The 24,853-nt window shown below is 35.6% G+C and overlaps 1 protein-coding gene across 1 annotated transcript; it reads right to left on the bottom strand.

Moving 5' to 3' along the window:
• Window positions 1-1,542: 1,542 nt before the first annotated feature.
• On the bottom strand, window positions 1,543-24,292 carry LOC103026911 (receptor-type tyrosine-protein phosphatase eta). Its single transcript, XM_049475067.1, is given in 27 exon segments — window positions 1,543-3,322; window positions 4,147-4,282; window positions 4,740-4,900; window positions 5,256-5,372; window positions 5,831-5,965; window positions 6,138-6,211; window positions 7,055-7,145; window positions 7,313-7,400; window positions 7,530-7,591; window positions 7,636-7,639; window positions 8,098-8,142; window positions 8,670-8,754; window positions 8,974-9,089; window positions 9,788-9,986; window positions 10,077-10,229; window positions 10,387-10,659; window positions 14,196-14,453; window positions 15,478-15,786; window positions 15,892-16,152; window positions 16,248-16,551; window positions 16,554-16,864; window positions 17,316-17,576; window positions 17,627-17,932; window positions 19,308-19,568; window positions 23,265-23,528; window positions 23,710-23,713; window positions 23,854-24,292. Coding segments are annotated over 27 exon segments (4,794 nt in total). The 5' UTR covers window positions 24,253-24,292; the 3' UTR covers window positions 1,543-3,205.
• Between the last annotated feature and the right edge of the window lie 561 nt (window positions 24,293-24,853).

The following is a 24,853-nucleotide window of genomic DNA, read 5'->3' as shown; positions in this document are numbered from 1 at the left end:
CAGTAAAAACATTAATTAACAGATTGACAGACAGATAGTTATACATTTCTGTTAGAAATAATAATTATTAAATAGTTATTACTCCACTATAAATAAATAGAAAGATAAATAGATGCAAGTAAATCATAATTTCCATTTGTAAATGTGTAAATGTCAATACATTGACATCAATACTTATTCCCTAACCCAGGCTTTTAAACTTATCTTTTGCAATAAAAGGCCAAAAACAATTCTTAAGAAAATCTTACAAGTTGATTTAAAACTAACACATATTAATACATTGTATTTCAGTAATAATTTTAATTCATATTCATACTGCTTTGCATATTTCTGAACAACATTTTGCTGCCCTATGACATCAGTAGCAACTGCCCATATTTTCTAAAAGTTTTTTTTTTAGAGATAATACTTGTTTATGCTGAAAGCATGAACACACGCACTGACAGGAAAGCATGTCAGCCAGTCAGCCATGAGTGAAGAGTGTCTTTTTTGATGTTTAGAAACGTGAGTAATGTGTAGTATTTTCATTTAGTATCATTATCATTTATATCATTATGTCAATATAATTTATAAAAACATAAATATGTACATTACTTTATGTATTTCCAATGTGTCATAGCTGTTTAGTAATGTTAGAAAAAAGCTTTGGCCTGGCCACTTTAAAATATGTAACTGTTGTAATGAAATAATTAAAACTGAAGTATAGCTAACAGGTTTAATTGAACCAAATGGTTATTTCCTTTTTAGCCCAGCAGGTCTGTCACTTACAGACTATGACTCAATCGTTTAAAAAAAGATTTTATCTTCAGTGTCCCACTTATCTTTGCAAGACACATGGCAATTAAGTGACCCAGTTTCCCATGTTCATGTTTCTTATTTTGTCTCTAAAACAGCCGACTTGAACTACCCAACCCAACAGTAACGAGTGAATGCTTCCATGTTCTTACCTTTCTGACTTTTTTAAGTTGAGATTTAACACTGAACTATAAATCATTAGCAAAATAATCATTTACATGGTCTAACTGGTAGTGCAGCTGTCATTAAAAGTTGATGTATTTATTCCAATGATTTACAGAATGTTAGACTGTTCATGCATTTTCGTTCTGCAAACTATGGCTTTTTACTGAGGCCTGTATATACAGCCTTAAAATGACCACTTAAACAGACCACTTAAAATGATGAGATTCTTTGATTCCAAATTGAAAACGTCTGGAATATAATCAAGAGGAAGATGAATGATCACAAGCCATCAGACCAAGCTGAACTGCTTGAATTTTTGCACCAGGAGTGGCATAATATTACCCAAAAGCAGTGTGTAAGACTGGTAAAGGACAACATTCCAAGATGAATGAAAACTGTGGTTACAAACCAGGGTTATTCCACCAAATATTGATTTCTGAACTCTTAAAACTTTATGAATATGAACTTTTTTTCTTTGCACTATCTGAGGTCTGAGTACAATTATGGAGGAAATATGATCATTATCATACATAATTATTATCAATTATGATAAGCAGTAAATGTAAAATAAAACACCACAAATGTGTCCAAAACTGCATTTAATGCTTTATATGTTCTTTTAATAACAAATTATTGCACAAGCCTTTTCAAATTGTGACAGTACAGACAGCGTTAACATGACACACAGCCAGAAGAGGCTCATTAACAGTGTCTTAGGAATGACATATGCATGGCAGCATTGGCATAAAAAATATATAATAATAAACATTTCAGTGCTGAAAAAATAGCATACATAAAAAATACATAAGTGCCTTTTTTTAACATCCAGTACCTTTTTAAGAAAATCCCTGTAAAATTCATGTTTGATCCTACATTAACAGAGTAACAATAATCGTTACTATATATCATTGCAGTTAAAGGATCAATTTCTTAAAACGCTAAAGAAACAATAATCTATTTACAGCATTAAAACACAGCAGTATCCACAGTAAAGCTCAGTTAACCGATAGAGAGCCAATGGTGCCCTCTTGTGTCTTTAAAGCATAAATGTATGCAACATCCATCTAGAAGAATCTACAGTGTCTACATTTTGTTTCAGTGCTCATTTGCAAGAATTCTACCAGTCCATAATTCTTGCAAATTCCACCTTACAGGAGTGGTTAAAAACAATATAATAATAATAATAAAAATTATTATTATTAAAAAAGGCATCATGGGTGACCTGATCTAAAGCAGACAGCAAAAACATAGCCACTTACACCGGGCCATAGAATACGATGTGGTCACCTGTACCGTATAATATAAACACTCCAATTTATTAAAATAATCTCATGTGCCCTTTAATGTGAACAAAGCCACATACGTATACATAAATATGCAAAATCCAGACAAGAAACATGCCTTTGAGAAACAACTATATAACTGTGTGAAAATATACATTTTTAAGAACTATTTTGTGAATTTAATGCAGGTTTGGAGACATGTCTCACAAAGACAGTAGGCTTGCATCTAAAGTGTAGGAACAAGAACTGCAGTCTGCTGTAGACGTTTCAGCTTGACACATAGTGTAACACTTTTCGCCCACAGAAAGCTAGCCTCAGGCATATTCATAGAAAATACAGCTTCCCTTTGAAATGTGGTGATGAAATGAAACTGTCTTGAAATGATTCTGCTTCTATACTCTTCCTATCGTCCCTATCGTTTAAACAATGGCACTGCAGCTCTCTGTCTCACTCTACATTACAGGAATGGAGACAGAAGTTCATACAGAAGTACATTTTCTGAATTTAAGGCACTATCATTTCCAGTGTGTTTAAAATTATTAAAATTTATTTTCTTCAGAAAAGATGTAAAATATAAAAATATACAGTATTTTTTACACATAATCTTTAAATTACAACATTTCAAGCATTGCAATAAAAAAATCTAAACATCACTTTCATAAATACCACAGATAAAATACAGACATGCTTTACTGCATGTGTATTAACTTCATATATTCCTTCATATACTCATGTATGTCATTGCTTTAATCTCTGAAAAGCCTCTGATTACCGGAAGCATATCTTCCACTGAAAAATACAAATACATAAAATTGGCACTAACAACACACTATATAAAAATATTTCTTTACGTCAGTAGAACAGACATGCATTTGGCATCCAGCTAAGCAAAGAAATGGCTCAAGAATTCATCTGCTTCCCTACAGTTTGATCCTCTGTGAATTTGGTTTATGTCTTTGTTGCTACAAGTTCCCATAGACACTGAATGCTGCAGCGTTTTGGTAAATTAGGTCCACGTTGGTCCCCATTCTTGATTTGATGATATCTACAGCACACTGGTTCAGGAAGACATACTGGTCCTGTGGATAGATAACAGCAACATGTGAAAAAGGAATAGATTGTTAGGATTCCAAAAACTATTATTAATAGCTCTATAAATAGTAAATGTTGTGCATTTTAATGATCAAAATAAATGAAAGTATAAGTTTACATGAGAATTAAATAACCTTCTTAATTTTGAATAGAAGTCAATGTGAAGTGTAATATATATATATATATATATATATATATATATATATATATATATATATAGATACATATATATATATATATATATATATATATATATATACGTATATACATATATATATATATATATATATATACGTATATATATATATATATATATATACGTATATATATATATATATATATATATATATATATATATATATACGTATATATATATATATATATATATATATACTAGTAATGCTCCCAACACCAGGAGAGTAAAGACTGGAACATGCCTCCTCTGACACATGCCATGTTAGCCAAATCTCTCCTTGAACTGCTGCAGCATCACTGAGTGGCCAACACACTCTGAGGAAAGGGTCGGATCCCCAGCTCTGATACCTCACCATCTACCCACCCAGTGAGTGCATGACAAATTGTGCTCTCTCAGACTCCAGCTGCTGATGGCGCAGCAGAATGATCCAGGATTTAAACTTGTGATCCTTAGATCAAAATGAACAATTTTTGTTGGTTTATTCATCAAAACAATACAGCGCCAAGAACCACCACCAGATTCACATTAAATAAAAAAGCGAAAAACAATAAAAAGCATAAGTGTTTGTTTGACAGTGCCAATGTTTTTGTGCATTTATTTTCATAAATCTCATACCTCTGTCTGTACCATCAGTGTTCTATGCATTCGCATGTCGTACACAATTCCAAAAATGTCCACCATACTGTCCCTTTCTATCTGGAAGATCAGGTGATCAAGGGCGATAAAAGTTCCAGTTCTGCCCACACCAGCGCTATTCACGTGGGGAATACATAAATAAAATACATGCATTAACAATACAACACAAAATATTGCAGACATCATTAAACATGATGTTTTACTGGTGTTTTAGAATATGTTTGTACACATGAAATTCTATAATTCACAAAAAAATCTAAATACACTTTTTTACTTCAGGTTATTTACAGGTTACTTATAAACAGGCTACAATATAGAATATTACATGTACAAATTGACACACAAAATACATGTTCACCTGTGCAGTACATGTAATCACCAAACAGATCAACCTTTCATATGTGTAAATATGAGTAATCCAACATGTTAGATGCTTGATAATATTCATTGTGCATCTTACAGTTTACAGAACCTAATGCTTCTTCAGGTGTTAAAAAGAATTTTCTAATCATTGCAAACCTAATCCATAACATATTATGCAAAGGCAGAAACTGCAATAATTTTAAGCTCACCTGCAGTGTACCACAGTTGGAGAATTACGAGAATACTGGTCCATGTGCTCTCTCACCAAGTGTCTGAAGTTAATGAGCACCTCTGTTGTCTCTGGCACGCCGTGATCAGGCCAGGCTGTGAAGTGGAAGTGACGGACTTGGCGGGTCTCTGCTGTTTTAACCTAAGATAGCATTCAAGATTATTTCTGATACAACTTTAAAATATGTAACATTAAATAAGACTTAATTGATTTATTTTCTTCAAATATTCAAAATAACTGAATATTATTTAAAATTGGTACAAAAAGATGAAAAATCTAATCGTTATAAAGAATATAACAACGAGACTGTGTGTTTTGCTATTCGTTATCATTAAGATGAAAAATCTAATCGTTATAAAGAATCTAACAACGATTTTTGTTTTGCTATTCATTATCATTAATGCATATATTTGTAAAACATACGTTAGCGAACCTTTTTAATCACTACATTGCAATTAATGGGAGAAAGAAAAATGTCATTTATAGAGTGGCTCACATTCTTAATAGTGAAATCTGATATAGTCCAGTCTTCTAGGGGGATTTCTGACGTATTTGTCACCCCTAGGTTGTTGTACATCTTGGATTGAGATGGCCAGTATTTCTCACATTTGACCTATTGAGAAAAGGAAAGAGAGAGACAGACTCGTAAACTCTGTAATATCTGTTTATTCAGTTTCACTCAATGTGTGTGTGAACAAATTGAATATGCTAATGTTGCTAACTTTACTGGATGAATTACATACTCCATTCTGTACTGGCTACCTTAGGGGGTGCTATATGACACCAGATGAAATAAACAACTGTATGTTCTAACTGAATGAATAGTGTGAGGTCCAAACTGTAGAGTCAACAAAATTATGATTTTTGTGTATCATTACACCTTTATTGCACATACTCATCAAATATGCCCAGCCCTTTTTTGCAGTTAATAAAATCAGCAGCATACATTCTAATAGATATAAAACCTCAAGTAGTTGAATCACCCACCACTGAGGTTTAAACAGAGATGTAAAGTTTATGCGTTTTTTTAGGTAAAAAGAAGGTTTTCTTTATAGTGAACACAAAACTTACACGTCCTTGCTCGTTGCACCTGGTGAGCATCACTATGGTGTGGACATGCTTTTCCCAGATCATCCTCCAGAACTCATTCACAGTGGCAGGCAGAGGGCCCTGAGCTGCTATATACTCTTTCTTTGAGTTGTAACCCTGAACACATAAACACTCTTTAATAAAACCTTTATCTACATATATAACGTTCACGGCACATTAAGAGGTAAGTGGAGCTAAACAATTTTATTTTAAAAGTTGTCCTTATAAAGGTAGCTATCAATCTTGCAAACTATATTTTTAAATTTCATGCAAGTGGATGACAACTCACAGCAATATAGTTTGCGTTGATGTAGTCGTCGAAGGGGCTGCCAGATGGTGATAATTTAACTCTAGAGGAATCATCTAAGACAAATACAGCAGAGCAGAATTATTATATGTTGCAAAACATTTCATGCTGTTGCTGTTCTTCTCCAAAATTCACAAAATAACTTTTTTTTACTTTTAAATAACAATTTGTAAAAAGTTATATTGCACCATGTCTACTGCTCAATCCATCATAATGTTTTAACAAAATGTCATTGCCAAATTAAAAAAAAAAATCTAAACTGATGTGCCAAAAGTCACAGGACATGAACCAATATCCTCTCTCATTACTTTTGTCATGTCCAATTAAAGCTAAAGAACAGTGCACAGATTTGGGAGATATGTGTGTGTGGGCTCTGTGATTTCTGCTAAAGTCACATGTCTGTTCACAAGGACAAATACAAAGACAGACACCAGTAGTCACTGCTCTGTGGTTGGTAATGGCTATTTGATGTTTTCTTGGTACACGTGACAATGTAGATCAAGAAATGTTAAATGCTCACACAACTTTGAAACGCAATCTGGCACCCTCTTTCAGATGCTTTGCCATCAGCACACTGTCCAGTGTTCAACTCCACTCAAAAGATAAAACTTCACAACTTATCCTCGCATGAGAGTTCCCATCCGCCCCTGACTTAACACTTTGTGGTCAGTTTACATAGTTACATAGTCCATGAATTTTGGCATGTCAGTGTCACATCAACAAATCTAAACAGATGTCAAGCAGATCTTGTGTGACGATACAAAAACGTCTTAAATCTTTAAAAAATACAATACAAGTTTCAATCTAAGCACCTGTTAGTTTGTGCTCCTATGTCTGAATGAATCAAAAGCAACATCAACAATAATATTTGTGTGGGAAAAAGTGTCTGTGTGTCTTACAGGGGAGGACATTGTTGTAGCGATTCTTCCCCTTGTTCTCTATAGCAAGGGCACTACTCTTGGCCTGAGCAGTTCCAACTATCTTCAGATCCTACAAATGAAAATAAGTGAATTTCAACTGTAGGAAAAAGCCAAACATCCTTCATCATAGCCTTTATTATTCAACATGTTTTATCTATGGTATACAGTATCATTAAAAAATCCATTCAACATAAAATACAAACACGTGTAGACTCTAAAGACTAATATTATCCACACCTCATATTCCTCAGCAAAGCCACAGTTTGAATCTGCTTGCTGCTTTCTGAAGTAATCCTCGTACTCCTCTATCCTTACAGAAATGTTACTGCAGGACAGAGGATAAAAAACAGTGAACAATACAACAATCAAAAATCCAAATAATAATTCAGCTGCCTTGAAAGATGTGCAGTGATTTTCTGCATGTAGTTACTTGCATTAAGACTGTGTTACTTACATTTTAGATCTGTGGGTAGAAAAGAAAACAGAGAGAGATTTTACCACCTGCATTTTAACCTTCTAACAAAACAACAATACATGGAACTGCAACTAAACTTTTGTACATGTCTATATTCAAAATGAATTAAGCAGATCTGGATTATGAAATTCTAAAAAGTAAAAAAAAATACATTTTAAACATTAGCTATTTTTTTATGTTGAATGTTTTGTTATATAATCATGTTTTATGTTGTCATTTTAGAAATGAAATATAACATTAATAGCATACAGTGATTTTATTAAGCCTGACCTAAGTTATGACCTAAAACATGCCCTTATCTATTATTTATTATTATTGATTTATTATTGCTTTAATAAACATTAAAATTTAGTCCACAGTGATCAGTAAGACCAGCAATTCAGCATTGGGCAACAGAAAAATTGTCCTTAAATCTATTAATAACAAGTAATAACAAGTGTTAATAATAGAGTCTATAAAACTCTATGATATATATTATGGCTGATAAAAAGCTGATATTACGTATAGTGATATTATGTAACTTAAATAAGTGAACTAATCATGTTACCTTATAGTGGTGATAGGAATGTTTCCATCATTCTTCTTTGTTTGTCTGTGGAATGAAAACACAAAAAGCAAAATCAATCAATTATCAATATAAAGTACCAGTCAAGTTGGGACACACATACTTCTTCAATGATTTTTATTTTTTTTATTATTTTTTAAATTGTAGCCTAATATTAAATACATAAGCTCTATGAGGGAACACATATGGAATCATTTAGTAAATTAAAAAAGTAAGTCAGTATATTTAGCACTTTTTTGTTTACTAAGTAGTTCCATATGTGTTTATTCATAGGTTTGTTGTCTTCAATATTAATATGCAATGTAAACAATAATAAAAATAAAGACTAAACAGAATAAAGTCAGTAATAATTATAAAGTATAGGAGTAAGAAAGGTCATTCCTTGTGGATAGTTAACCACATCCATATTTTCTCAGTGTGGAAATGAGATGTACATAGACATACAAGGTATTTTGGTGAGAATGAATATGAATGTGTTGCTGCATACAGGTTCTTTATGACTGCTATGTGTGTGGGTGTTCAGGGTTTCAGCTGAAGGATTCATGACTGCTCACCTCCTCCACTTAATGAAGACAACAGCAGCGACGATTAAGAGAATGAAGAAACATACAAGTCCCACAATAATGCCAATGTATGAAGCTACAGAGAGTGAAAATGACAGGTGAGTGCTTTGACAAAACAGTGCAGAATCTCGTTAATTAATCTTTTGGCAATTAAGCTCTTCATTAATCATTTGCTTTGTAGCATACACCTAAAACATTTTAGTAATTAGATTAGACTTTTTCTAGTGTTAATTGATGATATTTTCCCTGTTATGCTTCGGAGTGGAAAAGAATGATAGATTTCAAAGTCACTTACTTGAATATGGTATATTTATAACATCCACTGCAAAAGGTGTTATAGAGACGACAGACTGTGAGATGTCCACAAGCCCATTGTTGATTTTCAAGCGGGTGAACAAAATAATTGCTACCCTGCGAAGGGAAAGAAATATTGTTCATAGTATTTCTACTTTGTTAACAGTAATACAGTTCACTGTAAATTTAAATAGTAAGTTGACAGAATGCATCAATGCTGTTTGTTCTGTTTTACCTATTAATTTTTTAACAAACCCAAAATGGGTACTTTTCTCAGCCCTGGTCCTGGAGGTGCATCGCCCTGTATAGTGTACTGCTTTTCCTGCTTTAACACACACTTTAACTTAATAATGCCCTGTTAAACAGCTGGTAAGTTGGATCAGGTGTGTTAGAACTAAACCTGAAACTGTAAAAACTACATAAAACTACACTAGACGAGGTGATGGCAGCTTTTTTTCTTTTACAGAGAGCTCTGGTGGCCAATCATGATACTGCACACTGCCAGAAGAAGAACAGAAAATGCAGATCAGTCAATAAAATAATGTCCAACCATCATCAGGCCTAACCGCAATCAGAGGCACACAGATGCTGCTGCAGCTCAGCCAATAAGCTTTCCCTCCTGCCTCATCCCTAAACCCACACATCACCCCATGCCCTATTTAGTGTGTACTGTTTGTTAATATATATATATTTTTTTTTACCCAAATGTTTGCATAAGACTGTTGATAGAACTGTAAAAATAAGACTTTTTGAATATCCAAATCAATTATGCAATATCATGTCTTTCTTAAATCTTCCAAGCTAAACATCCTTACCTGTACTGCGTATTTGCAGTTAGAGGTCCATTTTTGTAGTTTGTTCCATTGATGAATACCTGTTCATCTCCAATTTCAACTGATATATCATCACTCCTGGTGGTTTCATCACTTTGTTTCAAAACTGTGACATATGTCTTGCTCGTCTTTTCATTCCAGTCGCTATAGGTATAGTTCAGGTCACTACTATTGGAATTATCTGAAATTACAAAACAAATTAATCATATTTGTCCAAGTCTTAATTTTTGTCATCTAACACTAAATTAAAAACATGCAGAAAAGACCCTACGTCCAGCATCAGTTGACAGCAGAATGCCATAGGCTTCAATCCGTCCTTTGCTGCCATTCAGAAGACTTCTGCTGAACTGAACTGTTGCTGTTTTTTGGCCTGAAACTGGTGTATGTATAGTCACATTTACAGGTGTGTTTGGAACTGTTGGATCTTCAGTGACAAAGAACAAGAGTGAAATTCGTTAGTTTTGGACATTAGGTAGGGTAAACATTTTGGCTCAACATATTTCTAGCTACCTATGTATGATCTTTACAAAGCATTTGTGAATCGTAAAAAAAGAATGACGAGAAAAAAGGAGAGTACATACATGTAATTCCTGTTTTACAGGTAAATTTCACACTGCTGTTCTGACCACACCCAAGGGTGGTGATGGTCACAGTGTAAAAGCTGTCGTATTGAAGATCACTGATGCTGTGGTTATTGTCAGGTCTGGAGAAGTCGTTTTTGCATTCTGTCCTTCCATCGGTAATTCCGATACAGAACCCCTGGTTGTTGCCGAAGGGTGTGGTCCATTTAAAATTCAACACAGCATCTTTGCAATCTGGTCCGTTACAGCTGTAGTTGAAGACAGGATTCACATCTGGAAAAATCAGACACGGCCATTAATACCAAAAAACTTTTAGAAATATAACACATCTCTGAATAATAAAATGTGCAGTGACTCTCTAATCTAGCTAGATCTGGCAGAGCAATAACGTAAATAGATTAATTTACCCAACTTCTTACCATGGTATGAACACAGAACAGTTGGTAACACTTTATAATACTGTTTCATAGTTAATACGTAACTAAGCAGGAACTAAGCAGCAACTGTAACGCTGGGGTGAGACGGGAGGCGGATTTATATGCGGGTAAGACCAGACTTTTAATAAATAACAAATAAACAAATAAACAAACAGGGGAATAACGAATATAAATATGTACATAAACAAACAAGGAAAACAAACAAAGAGCTAAACTAAACAGATAAGTACAAAACAAGGTTAGGGAATATATACAGGGATAACTACGTAAATATATACAAAATAAACAAAGAAACAAACAGGCAAGAAATGTGACTAGAAATATACAAGAAATAAAGGGAACTAGAAATAAACAAGAAACTAATAGAGCGTAACGAAACCGTGAACAAACAATAGCAAACGTGGCTAGACAAACGACAGAGGAAGGTGCAAAGACCGACGGAGGACAAGGTGGCAGAGGAGGGCTATTTATAGTAACATAAAACACACTATAATTAGAAACACCTGGGGAAGGGGCGGAGCTACAAATTACACACACGTAATGGAAAAGTACAAGAGAAACACACTAGGAAACGGGGAAAACACAGGAAAACATAGCGAGGGCGTAAAAGAAGCCCCTCCCTAAACGCGCAGCTCCCGAGGCGTGTAAAAACGAACCCCGGGGGCCGGCGGCGGGGAGAGGCCGGGAAACACAAGAGACGAGACCTGAGACTTAACATGGGGCAGAACTGGAGACTGGACTGAAGACCGGACAGGAGACTGGACAGAGAAAGGAGACTGAACCGGGGACGTGACTGGAGACTGGACATTGGGCGAGACAGGAGACTGGACAGGAAACTGGACAGGGGACGATGACTGGACGTGAGACATGACGGGTGACTGGACAGGACTAGACATGGGAACGGGAACAAAAACATTAACAGGAACAGACACGAAGACGGTGTCAGGAACAGGCACAGAAAAACCAGACAAGACAGGAACAGGAACACAGACAGACACGGGGACCAGAAATGACAGAATGAGTTACTAGTTACTTCTCCGAAAAAGTAACTGAGTTATTAACTGTGTTACTCCCTTATAAAAGTAACTAGTAAGTTACAAGTAAAACAAACTATTGTGTTACTTTTGTGTTATTTGCCCTGTAGTTAGCTAAGTTAGCTAGGTTATGTCTGTGTGTTAGCCAACATGTAGTTAGCATTAGTAGCTAAGTTAGCTAGGTTATGTGTTTGTGTGTGTTAGCTAACGTTAGTTAGGTTAGCTAGGTTATGTCTGTGTGTTAGCTAACATGTAGTTAGTATTAGTAGCTAAGTTAGCTAGGTCATGTGTGTGTTAGCTAACGTTAGTTAGGTTAGCGAGGTTATATGTGTGTGTGTTAGCTAACGTTAGCGATGTTATATGTGTGCAGTTAGCGTTAATGTTAAATATTTACGTTAGCCTGGTTATGTTTGTGTGTTAGTTAGCTACCTAAGTTATCTAGGTTATGTGTGTGTTAACTAATGTGTAGTTAGCGTTTGCTAGCTAAGTTAGCTAGGTTATGTGTATGTGTGTTTTAGCTAACATCAGCTAAGTTAGCTAGGTTATAAGTGTGTTATCTAGCTAGCTAAGTTCACTACATGATTACCATAGGATTAAATATACAACAACATACAGGGTACTTGCCAGTGTTAGCATTGTAATTAATGTTGAGTTAATAGTGAACTACCAAGGGACCACCAAGGGGTTCTGAGGGCCTTGGGGGATAGCAATTGTGACACTAATTAGGGGTCATTAAATATTTTGAACCTTAAAAAAGGGGTCACAGTGAAAAGGTTAGGAGCCCCTGCTTTATGTATTTTCTCTTGATGATGCTTCCAAAATTCTACTGAAAATTTTCAATGCAGAACTGTCACTTTTAGGCGAGTACAAGTCTGGTAGTCATGCTTTTATTTATGGGATCACTTTATCCACCTCTGGAACCAACAAGTAATATAAAATGCATTAGTTATGTAATACATTTTAGTCATATGTCATTTTTCAATTATAATCACAATTCTGTTTAGGGTAATTCTGAAATACTGTGATATTTTAATAACATTACAACCCTAGCTCCAAATATTTGGCTAAATGTGGAAACAAGACAAGAAAAAATACAGGGCAGTTAAGTGTAGCAAGTATACAAGTAAAGCTCTTGATTCAGGGGTCAAGAATAAGCATGTGAAACACTTATGTAATGGTGACCAGTAAGAAGTAATATTCCCGGGCATCCTCAGATTTTTAATTGAATGCGAATGCTTCATGTCAGTCATTTTTACAGACTGCACACTCGCCAGTCAGTAAAGATTCTGGAGACGTTTACCACTTTTTTACACTAGCTGCAAAATGACCTCCAGGTTAAAATAATCAAATGAAACTGTGGATAAAATATGCAATTAAACACTATGGAAAAAGAGTTTGCACAGCTTTCCTCAAATACTATAGTGCTTGAGGAGAAGTTTAATTTTGGCACAGCTTTTTCAAGTATATGTTAAACCTCAGGTGTTTCAAGACATTTGGAGAAGCAACATTTCTCGCAGCTTTGGAGAAGTCATTGAGTAGCACATATTATACCTCTACATACGTGTTATGAACAGCTTGCTAGTGTTCCAACTTAACTAGTGTTCATTACTGCTGCAAAAGTGGACTACAGTGACATGTAGACGCTATGGCCCAATGTGCTTGGGCAACTGCCCTTTTGCCGTCCTTGGCTGATATTGCTCTTCCGAGGGAGGGCAAAAATAATATAGGCAAATATGATTTCATATTTCAACAAGATTTTCTTTATAATTCGTAATTTTGATTGAAGTTTCGTAAAACAAAGTTTTCAGAGTCAATAATTCAGATTCAGACACCTCAAGAGACAAAAGGGCAAAAGGGAGCATAGCGGGGGACACGCAGCATGCTTCACTAGAAAAAAAAAAAAAAAAAAACGCAGCACACGACCGGGCGGCGCTTCAGCCGACTAGCAGAGACCCAAGAGGAGTTTGAAGATGCCATGGGAGTAGAGCCCTTTCTTCAGGTTAGAGCAACTGCCCTTCAAGATTCCTGTGCATGTCCCTGGTGGACTAAGATATCATTTTATTTTTTTGGAGATGACAGCAGTGTGTCAATCAAATAGCCACTCCTATTTCAGTCATTTAAGCTGTTTTTGTATCCTGTGTGAATCATTATATATTTTTCTGATATTCTGTTGGTAAAGGGGGTAAAAGTAGTCCAGTCTGAATAGGGTTTCATTTAGATTTAGATTTTAAATACAAATGTTTACACTACACCTTGCTGAAAATAATGATTGACATAACATACTAAAGGTACATTGTATAATAAAAAAAAATAATTTCTTTAATTCAGGGCAACATACTTGTACAGATGGAGCGGTCTACTCCTTTTCCTTCAGTCACATTATCAGCAGCAATAGCAGAGACTGTGAAGTTGTATCTTGACCCAGGGGTGAGATCAGGGAAGGAAAACTGTGTTTCTTTAATCGTTTTATTCCAACTTTCCGTTCCGTTCATCTGCAGCACTCTAAAGAGGGAGCTCTCTCCTACTGGTCCAGTCCAGGTCAGAGACACAGATGAGTTGGAGATGTTGCTGATGAGGTTTCTGATGATGTCTGGTTCTATAATTTAAGGATAAAAAATAAACAGTCAAAAAATGCAAAAACAAAAAGTACACAAAGAGAATTACTTGGGGAGGAAAATTAGTTCAAGAAAAAAATATTACATGATCCGTAATCGAGGTAAAAAACTAAATTATTTTTACCTATATATCTAATTTCTGACCAATTTCCCTATTTGAGTCAATTACAGAATTAAGCAAACCTCTTATAATTATTTGTATGGTTTGAAAAAAATAATAACAGATCGTGTCTGTTTTGTCATTTGCAGATGTGCGATTGTATAATTATCTCATGAGTGAAAAATTAAACAATCAAACCTGGATACAGTTTCATTCTCTGAAACTTACTTGTATAAACTGAAAGACCAACAGTCTGTCCTTCTGTGATATTATCTGCAGCTACAGCAGATACTCTGAATGCATACTGCACTCCGGGAGTCCGATTAGTGATACTAATCACAGTGTTTTCAGTAGTCTTATTCAGGGTCATACTGAATTTGTCATATTGAACTCTGTAATATGAACTTTCCCCCACTGGTTTAATCCAGTTCAATGTTACAGAAGATGTAGTAACATCAACAACAGTGAGATTCTGAATGACGTCAGGTTCTATCAGCGCAAAAAGCAAAGAACAACTTATGAACATGAGACTCAGAATTTCCTTACACCTTCAAACCTGGACAGTTTCATTCTCTGAAACTTACTTGTATAAACTGAAATACCAACAGACTGTCCTTCTGTGATATTATCTGCAGCTACAGCAGATACTCTGAATGTATACTGCACTCCGGGAGTCCGATTAGTGATACTGATCGTGGTGTTATCAATAGTCTTATTCAGGGTCATACTGAAGTTTTCATATTGAACTCTGTAATATGAACTTTCCCCCACTGGTTTAATCCAGTTCAGTTTTACAGAAGATGTAGTAACATCAACCACAGTGAGATTCTGAATGACGTCAGGTTCTATCAGCACCAAAAAGCAAAGAACAAATAATGAGAATGAGGCTCAGAAATTCCTTACACCTTCAAACCTGGACAGTTTCATTCTCTGAAACTTACTTGTATAAACTGAAATACCAACAGACTGTCCTTCTGTGATATTATCTGCAGCTACAGCAGATACTGTGATGGAATAATTCACTCCAGCAGTAAGATCAGTGATGATAAAGGATGTGTTGGTCGTTGTTTTAGATGGTGTTGTATTAAAAGTTACACTGTTACGAGTCCACTGTACTTTAAAGAAATATCTCTGTCCTATTGGTTCAGTCCAGTTTATAAACAATGAGTTTGTAGTGATTTCAGTCACAATCAGATTCCTTATCACCTCTGGTTCTGTGTGTAAAAGTAAAGAGCTATATGTACTCATTTTCATATTATAAAGATAAAACATAAAATCTGTAGATGAATTCATTTTATTGTTTCTCATTTATATCTTACTTGTGTAGACTGAAAGACCCACAGACTGTCCTTCTGTGGAGTTATCTGCAGCTACAGCAGATACTCTGAATGTATACTGCACTCCGGGAGTCCGATTACTGATACTAATCACAGTGTTTTCAGTAGTCTTATTCAGGGTCATACTGAGGTTGTCATATTGAACTCTGTAATATGAACTTTCCCCCACTGGTTTAATCCAGTTCAGTTTTACAGAAGATGTAGTAACATCAACAACAGTGAGATTCTGAACAACGTCAGGTTCTATTAGAGCAAAAAGCAAAGAACAAATAATGAGAATGAGGATCAGAAATTTCTCACACAATCAAACCTGGACAGTTTCATTCTCTGAAACTTACTTGTGTAGACTGAAAGGCCCACAGACTGTCCTTCTGTGATATTATCTGCAGCTACAGCAGATACTCTGAATGCATACTGCACTCCGGGAGTCCGGTTAGTGATACTGATCACAGTGTTTTCAGTAGTCTTATTCAGGGTCATACTGAAGTTTTCATATTGAACTCTGTAATATGAACTTTCCCCCACTGGTTTAATCCAGTTCAGTGTTACAGAAGATGTAGTAACATCAACCACAGTGAGATTCTGAATGACATCAGGTTCTATTAGTGCAAAAAGCAAAGAACAACTTATGAAAATGAGGCTGAGAAATTCCTTACACCTTCAAACCTGGACAGTTTCATTCTCTGAAACTTACTTGTGTAGACCGAAAGACCAACTGACTGTCCTTCTGTGGAGTTATCTGCAGCTACGGCAGATACTCTGAATGCATACTGCACTCCGGGAGTCCGATTACTGATACTGATCATAGTGTTATCAGTAGTCTTATTCAGGGTCATACTGAGGTTGTCATATTGAACTCTGTAATATGAACTTTCCCCCACTGGTTTAATCCAGTTCAGTTTTACAGAAGATGTAGTAACATCAACAACAGTGAGATTCTGAACGACGTCAGGTTCTATCAGCACCAAAAAGCAAAGAACATTTAATGAAAATGAGGCTCAGAAATTCCTTACACCTTCAAACCTGGACAGTTTAATTCTCTGAAACTTACTTGTGTAAACTGAAATAAAAACAGACTGTCCTTCTGTGATATTATCCGCAGCTACAGCAGATACTCTGAATGTATTCTGCACTCCGGGAGTCTGATTAGTGATACTGATCGTGGTGTTTTCAGTAGTCTTATTCAGGGTCATACGAAAGTTTTCATATTGAACTCTGTAATATGAACTTTCCCCCACTGGTTTAATCCAGTTCAGTGTTACAGAAGATGTAGTAACATCAACCACAGTGAGATTCTGAATGACGTCAGGTTCTATCAGCACCAAAAAGCAAAACAAATAATGAGAATGAGGCTCAGAATTTCCTTACACCTTCAAACCTGGACAGTTTCATTCTCTGAAACTTACTTGTATAAACTGAAATACCAACAGACTGTCCTTCTGTGATATTATCTGCAGCTACAGCAGATACTCTGAATGTATACTGCACTCCGGGAGTCCGATTACTGATACTGATCATAGTGTTATCAGTAGTCTTATTCAGGGTCATACTGAGGTTGTCATATTGAACTCTGTAATATGAACTTTCCCCCACTGGTTTAATCCAGTTCAGTTTTACAGAAGATGTAGTAACATCAACAACAGTGAGATTCTGAACAACGTCAGGTTCTATTAGAGCAAAAAGCAAAGAACAAATAATGAGAATGAGGATCAGAAATTTCTCACACAATCAAACCTGAACAGTTTCATTCTCTGAAACTTACTTGTATAAACTGAAAGACCAACAGACTGTCCTTCTGTGATATTATCTGCAGCTACAGCAGATACTCTGAATGTATTCTGCACTCCAGGAGTCCGATTAGTGATACTGATTGTGGTGTTATCAGTAGTCTTATTCAGGGTCATACTGAAGTTTTCATATTTAACTCTGTAATATGAACTTTCCCCCACTGGTTTAATCCAGTTCAGTTTTACAGAAGATGTAGTAACATCAACCACAGTGAGATTCTGAATGACGTCAGGTTCTATCAGCGCAAAAAGCAAAGAACAACTTATGAACATGAGACTCAGAAAATCATCACATCATTAAAAACTAAAGCCCTATCTGACATTCTACTATAACTTAAGACGTTATCAGTTTGAATAAACAATCTCAATGTCAGTCTGTTGTACCTGCCAGAAGAAGAGGTGTAAAATAGTAAAATGAAGCAATCTGGTGTGTTGTCTGTTAAAATCTTTCACTTCTGTGTTTGTTGCGTACACTTTTGTTTATAGACTAGCTTAGTACAAGTTATGTATGGTCATTTTACACACATGTTGTAGATCAGAAAAACATGGACTCAAATTCATTTGTTTAGATCACAGCTATGTTTCACTACTGAATGCAAAACTTTGCAACTTTACAACTTTGTAACAATGTCTGTTTTGTTATTCATGCTTATTTTTGAGTGTTATGTATTAAGTGTGTTAATTGACTATAAAAAGATTCATAGACTCTAAAATGAAAATGTTAGGCACTTCTTGGGCAACAGTTATGTTGACACAACATCCCTTTATAGTTGTGCCTTTAATAATCAGAATTCAGTGATTGTATATATGGTAAGGGTGTGATGTGATCAGATGATTTAACAGTATATAAACTTGAAATATATGATCATTAATATAATATTTGACTGAAACTGACAACATGCAAAACTGCAGGTGACTTCTTTTATATTTATTAAGTCATCATCTTGTTATGGATGGCAATCAACTTTTACTCTGATTATGATTTATGTATAATAAACCATATGGAGATAAATACAGAACAGTCTGTAAGTACTGCAGCTGGTTTTACCATAAACCAACAACAACTTCCCTCCTGTATGACCTCACATGAGTCTTTTCAGACCTTAGAACTATTGTCAGAATCTGCACCCCTCCTGTGAGAGTTCTGTATTCAACTGGCAACCACCCTTAAGGGATTCTATAAACATATGGCAACCTATGACCGAAACACAATGCATTTCGTTTAAACCATAAAGGAGTTAGTGAAATGTGTAGGTGGGAACACTATTAACCGAATAACGCTAAACGAGATCTAGTCATACCTCTAGTATGTGGTACCCATACTGTACCACACTTCTGTCCTGTACTTCCCCACCCTGTCAGAGATTATTGTCACTGTCATGCAAAAACCTTTATGACCATTTTTGCTGTTCGACAATTTTTTGAGACATATTTCCAGTCATCAACCTTTTATACTATTCCTGATGCAGAATTTATACGGTCCATATATCTTGCAATGTGTATATAAATATGTGTAGGGAGCTTGAGGTTCCAAACCAATTTTATCTGTGGTCTCTCTGCGTTTTTTGGTACAAACATGTCAATGTTATGCCAGTGTTGTATAGGACTTACCTGTGAATGCTGGGATCAGGACTTCATCTCCTACAGTGACATTATCTGCAGCGACTGCAGCAACATCAAATGTGTAGTTCACTCCAGCAGTCAGACCAGTGATGGTGTAAGACGTATTTGATGTGGTGTCGTTTTTTGTCACACTCTGGACAGTCCACTTTACTATGTAGAAAGAGCTGTTCCCATGTGGAGCATTCCAGGTTAGAGACACAGATGATGTGTTTTTGTTTAATACACTAAGCCCGATGACAACATCTGGATCTGCGTGAAATGCACACAAACACATACAAACTTAGAAATCCATTGGAAATAAAGTCTAGACAAATGCAATTAATAACTCAGCTCTGAAACCAACAGGTCAAAAGTAATGGATAGATGAGTAAGATATGAAGGGCTCTGGGTAATTTCCCTTGCATATGATACACACACTTAAATGTATGTTATTGACATTTTAAGTGATAGACCAACACAAAGTAGCACATAATTGTGAATTGGAATAAAAATTATACAATTATAATCAAATCAAAAACTGACAAGTGTGATGTACAAAAGTTTCAGCTCCCTTTACTCTAAAATGCCTAAATAAAATACAGTGCAATTAATTGCTTAAGGTGTGTGTTTTGTTTAAGATTAATGGGCGCTGACAACGGTTGGTCTACAAGCATGATCAGCCAAACTAAGCTAGACAATCAATATGACCAGCATGATGAAGCTAGTCAGCGGTTTTGCCCAGCATAATCAACCTGTTCGATCAGCATGACTAGTGACACTAACTGCTTGAACATACATATGCTGGTCAGCATATGGAATATTCTCCTATGGATTACCAGTTTATACAATCCAAAACGATCTACTAGCAAAAGCTGGTCTTAAACTAGATTTTTTAGCAGGGCAAGCACTTTTATATGTGTCTCCAGAAAACACTGTAACATACCAGAACTCTAAAAATAAGTATACAGCTTGGAAAAAAATAAGTGACCACTTAAAAATGATGAGTTTCTTTGATTTTACCAAATTGAAAATAATCAAGAGGATGATCACAACCATCAAACCAAGCTGAACTGCTTAAATTTGTGCATCAGGAGTGGCATAAAGTTATCCAAAAGCAGTGTGTAAGACTGGTGGAGGAGAACATGCCAAGATTAAAAAAACATAGTTTCTCTTAAACTCTTAAAACATTATGAATATGAATTTGTGTTCTTTGCATTATTTGATGTCTGAAAGCTCTGCATCATTTTTGTTATTTCAACAATTTATCTCTATTAAGTTGAACGATTTCCTAAAAAAATACGTTTTTTGTATAAAAATAAAAAAATTAACATAAATATTTTTTTTATAAAAAATAAAATATGGTCTTTCTTGATTTTACTAAACATAAATACTTGTTTTTATAAAAAATATATAAAACAAAGAAAGTCTTTCTTGACCTGACATATTTAACAATGTAAAACTGAACATTGAACTTGTTGTTCTCTGCAGGGCAGCAAGGAGTGGTTTTATGGTCTAGACCAGGGATCACATATTTGCAGACTGCGGTCCGGGTCCGGACCCAGACGTTGTCCAATACGGACCCATACCGGACCCAACTACTGAGAAGGATTTAATTCTGACAGTGTTCATTTAAAGCACCGGAACTTTTCTTGTCTTTACGGTATATGCGCAGTGAACTTCCAATCACGTGTGGTGTAAAATCTTTAAATGCTCTCCTCTGCCAATCAAATTTGTGGCAGACCGCTGCCCTGGCTAGTGAATTGGGACGCGGCCGCAAAAAAAAACGCTTTAATAAAGAGATAGGGCGCCGAGAACTGGCGAAAAACGAAAACGGGCGGAAACTAAAGACACGCCGAGCGCGAGCGCGAGAGACAGGGGAGAAAGCGAGACGCGTGTGATTGGGGAAGAGCGCAGGGGGAATGGGTAAGGGAGCGGTGTGTGTGTGTGTGTGTGGAGGAGATGAGGTGGAGAGAGAGAGAGTAACGCACAGTGACTTAAATAAGTAACTTTAATCTGATTACTGGATTGGAAATAGTAACGCGTTAGATTACTCGTTACTGAAAAAAAGGGTCAGTAACGCGTTACTAAGTAACGCGTTACTGACATCACTGCATGGATTTACACAAGATAATTATCATCCATAAACGAACCCATAAGTTTTAAACTGACCCTGGAGCACCCTCTAGTGTATAAACAAACCAAGTCATCATCAAGGTCTGTGAGGTGTTGCGTATTTTATGATTCTGAACTGAGAAGTTTAGGCCTCTCTAACAGCAAAGTAGCATATTTCCTAAATCAATAATTGTTCTGGTAATAATAACTTGCGAAATTCCAAATTTAGGCTTTTTAAATTAATTTTAAGAATAAGATTAGTAAGTCAGTTATGATTCACAGGGTGACACAGGAGCCACTTTCTGTTAAAATACATACTTTTCAGATGTTTGACCAGCTATGTGGTAAGAATAAAAAAAAGGTCAATATAGGTATACCATATATATGACAAACTAGGACAATAAACCCTGTAGGACACTGTAGCCCTTTGTTGCTGCAAATTTCCCTCTTTTAATGTGGTAACAATACAAACAATATTGTCCATTTCACAATTACTTTAAGTGTATCAGATGATTTTTATAAATTAAAAAAAATAATTGTATTAAAGCCTATTTTTGTATAGAGGCTTATTTTGCATATAGTCCTATTATCATCAATTCCCAGTCATCTGCCTAAATCTGCCTAAATAGTATGGCTGCCAATCCAAGGTAAGGATGTTATTGGGCTAATTGGTTGTGAGGACACCCATTGCTCAATTGTGATGCACAGCTGAAAAAAGTTATACTAATAAGTGAGCATATATGGGAGCACAACATTCTAGGTTAGTCTAGTATCTGAAGCATCAGCAGTTGTTGGCTTGCTTAAAGGCTCAACATGGCCAGAAAGAAACAATTTTCTTTAGAGAGCCATCAGTCCATTGTTATGTTAAGGAAGGAAGGCTACTCAGTGCGAGATATTGCCAAGAAACTGAAAATATTTTACCACTCCCTTCGAAGAGTGACACAAACTGGCTCTAACAAGGACAGAAAAAGGAGTGGGAGGCCCCGATGCACAACTGTGTGCAGTTTGAGAAAAAGACGCCTCACAGGCTGTCAACTAAAAGCTGTACTAAATGAAACCCGTTAAACTCCAGTGTAAGCATCAACGGTCAGGAGGCGACTTCAGGATGATGGAAGAAAAAGCCATACCTCACACTGGCCAATAAAAAGAAAAGACTTTGGACACTGAAAGATTGGAAGGTGGTGTGGACAAATGAGTCCAAGTTTGAGGTCTTTGGATCAAACAGAACATTTGTGAGGCGCAGGACCAATAAAAAGATGCATGACCAATGCTTAATTCCATCTGTCAAGCATGGTGGAGGCAGCGTGATGGTGCTTTTTAAAATTATTTTATTATCATTTTTTAATACTTTTAAATTTAAAGTAACATTATCACAACAGATAGATTATTAATAGATAATTCAACATTTGTGACGCTTAATTGTGACTGTTGTCAAAGGGCAGATTTAGCATATTTTTTGTTTTAACAAGCAAATAAATGAGAAAACACAGAAACAGTAAGAAATACTATTCCATTGTCATTGTATTGCAGGCCTGTTGGCTACTGCTTGAAATGAATGCAGTAGGTTAATCAGGGCTTTATGGTGTTGTATTGGTAACATGCAAAAACATTTCATGCTACATGCTTTCTTGCACGCTGATTAGTTTGTATGTGTGGAAACCTTGCATACCGGCGGCTAACCACAAAACCAGCACCACTGACAGTCTGTACACAGGATCTCAGCCATTTAGAGCTTTAAAGCAGCATCATGTTAGACTTGGTATTGTTTCTATCATTGTGAATTGTTTGAACTTTGATATGTTTGACAAATGTATTGTTTTAATACACAGAAGGTCAGAAAACTACAGGACTTACTTGTGAATGCTGAGATGGGAACTTTATCTCCTTCGGTTACATTATCTCCAGCAACTGCACTGACAGTAAACGTGTAGTTGACTCCAGCAATCAGATTAGGGACAAATAAAGACGTATTTGTAGTATTAAAGGTTTTCTGCAGAGTTCCATTGGTCAACTCTTCTACTTTATAAAACAAATTGTAACCTTGTCGCAGTTCCCAGGTTAGTAACACAGATGATGTGCTTATGTTGCAGACAATAAGATTGGCAACAGCATCTGGTTCTGTAAAGAGACAAATAATGAATGATATGTGTTTTTTTAAGAACATAAAACATGCAGTTCTCAAAGACAGGAATAATCTTAGCCCACTTTTAACTTCAGATGTTAGATACTGGAATTATTCCAATTTCTGCAAAAAAAAATCTTGTCATTATTAAGATTTTAAATCTAAGGATGTATTTGCTGTGCTACAGAAAAGCAGGACATTTACACCCCTGCAGTAAATAAAAATCATGATTCTAGCTTTCCCTGGTGGACAGAAATAAAAAAAATGTGTGAACTGACAGAGAATTGACTAATATAATCAAATCTAAAACAATTATTATGCAGTTCTAGGGAGAGAGTAAAGCAGGGCCAACGCATATGTTTGACAAATGTATTGTTTTAATACACAGAAGGTCAGAAAACTACAGGACTTACTTGTGAATGCTGGGATGGGAACTTTATCTCCTTCGGTTACATTATCTCCAGCAACTGCACTGACAGTAAACGTGTAGTTGACTCCAGCAATCAGATTAGGGACAAATAAAGACGTCTTTGTAGTATTAAAGGTTTTCTGCAGAGTTCCATTGGTCAACTCTACTTTATAAAACAAATTGTAACCTTGTCGCAGTTCCCAGGTTAGTAACACAGATGATGTGCTTATGTTGGAGACAATAAGATTGGCAACAGCATCTGGTTCTGTAAAGAGACAAATAATGAATGATATGTGTTTTTTTAAGAACATAAAACATGCAGTTCTCAAAGACAGGAATAATCTTAGCCCACTTTTAACTTCAGATGTTAGATACTGGAATTATTCCAATTTCTGCAAAAAAAAAATCTTGTCATTATTAAGATTTTAAATCTAAGGATGTATTTGCTGTGCTACAGAAAAGCAGGACATTTACACCCCTGCAGTAAATAAAAATCATGATTCTAGCTTTCCCTGGTGGACAGAAATAAAAAAAAATGTGTGAACTGACAGAGAATTGACTAATATAATCAAATCTAAAACAATTATTATGCAGTTCTAGGGAGAGAGTAAAGCAGGGCCAACGCATATGTTTGACAAATGTATTGTTTTAATACACAGAAGGTCAGAAAACTACAGGACTTACTTGTGAATGCTGGGATGGGAACTTTATCTCCTTCGGTTACATTATCTCCAGCAACTGCACTGACAGTAAACGTGTAGTTGACTCCAGCAATCAGATTAGGGACAAATAAAGACGTATTTGTAGTATTAAAGGTTTTCTGCAGAGTTCCATTGGTCAACTCTACTTTATAAAACAAATTGTAACCTTGTCGCAGTTCCCAGGTTAGTAACACAGATGATGTGCTTATGT

Source organism: Astyanax mexicanus, chromosome 2 (assembly GCF_023375975.1).
Source record: "Astyanax mexicanus isolate ESR-SI-001 chromosome 2, AstMex3_surface, whole genome shotgun sequence".
In the NCBI taxonomy this organism is placed as follows: domain Eukaryota; kingdom Metazoa; phylum Chordata; class Actinopteri; order Characiformes; family Acestrorhamphidae; genus Astyanax; species Astyanax mexicanus.
Note: the sequence above shows the minus strand (reverse complement) of the source record. Positions and strands in the feature narration are given on the sequence as shown.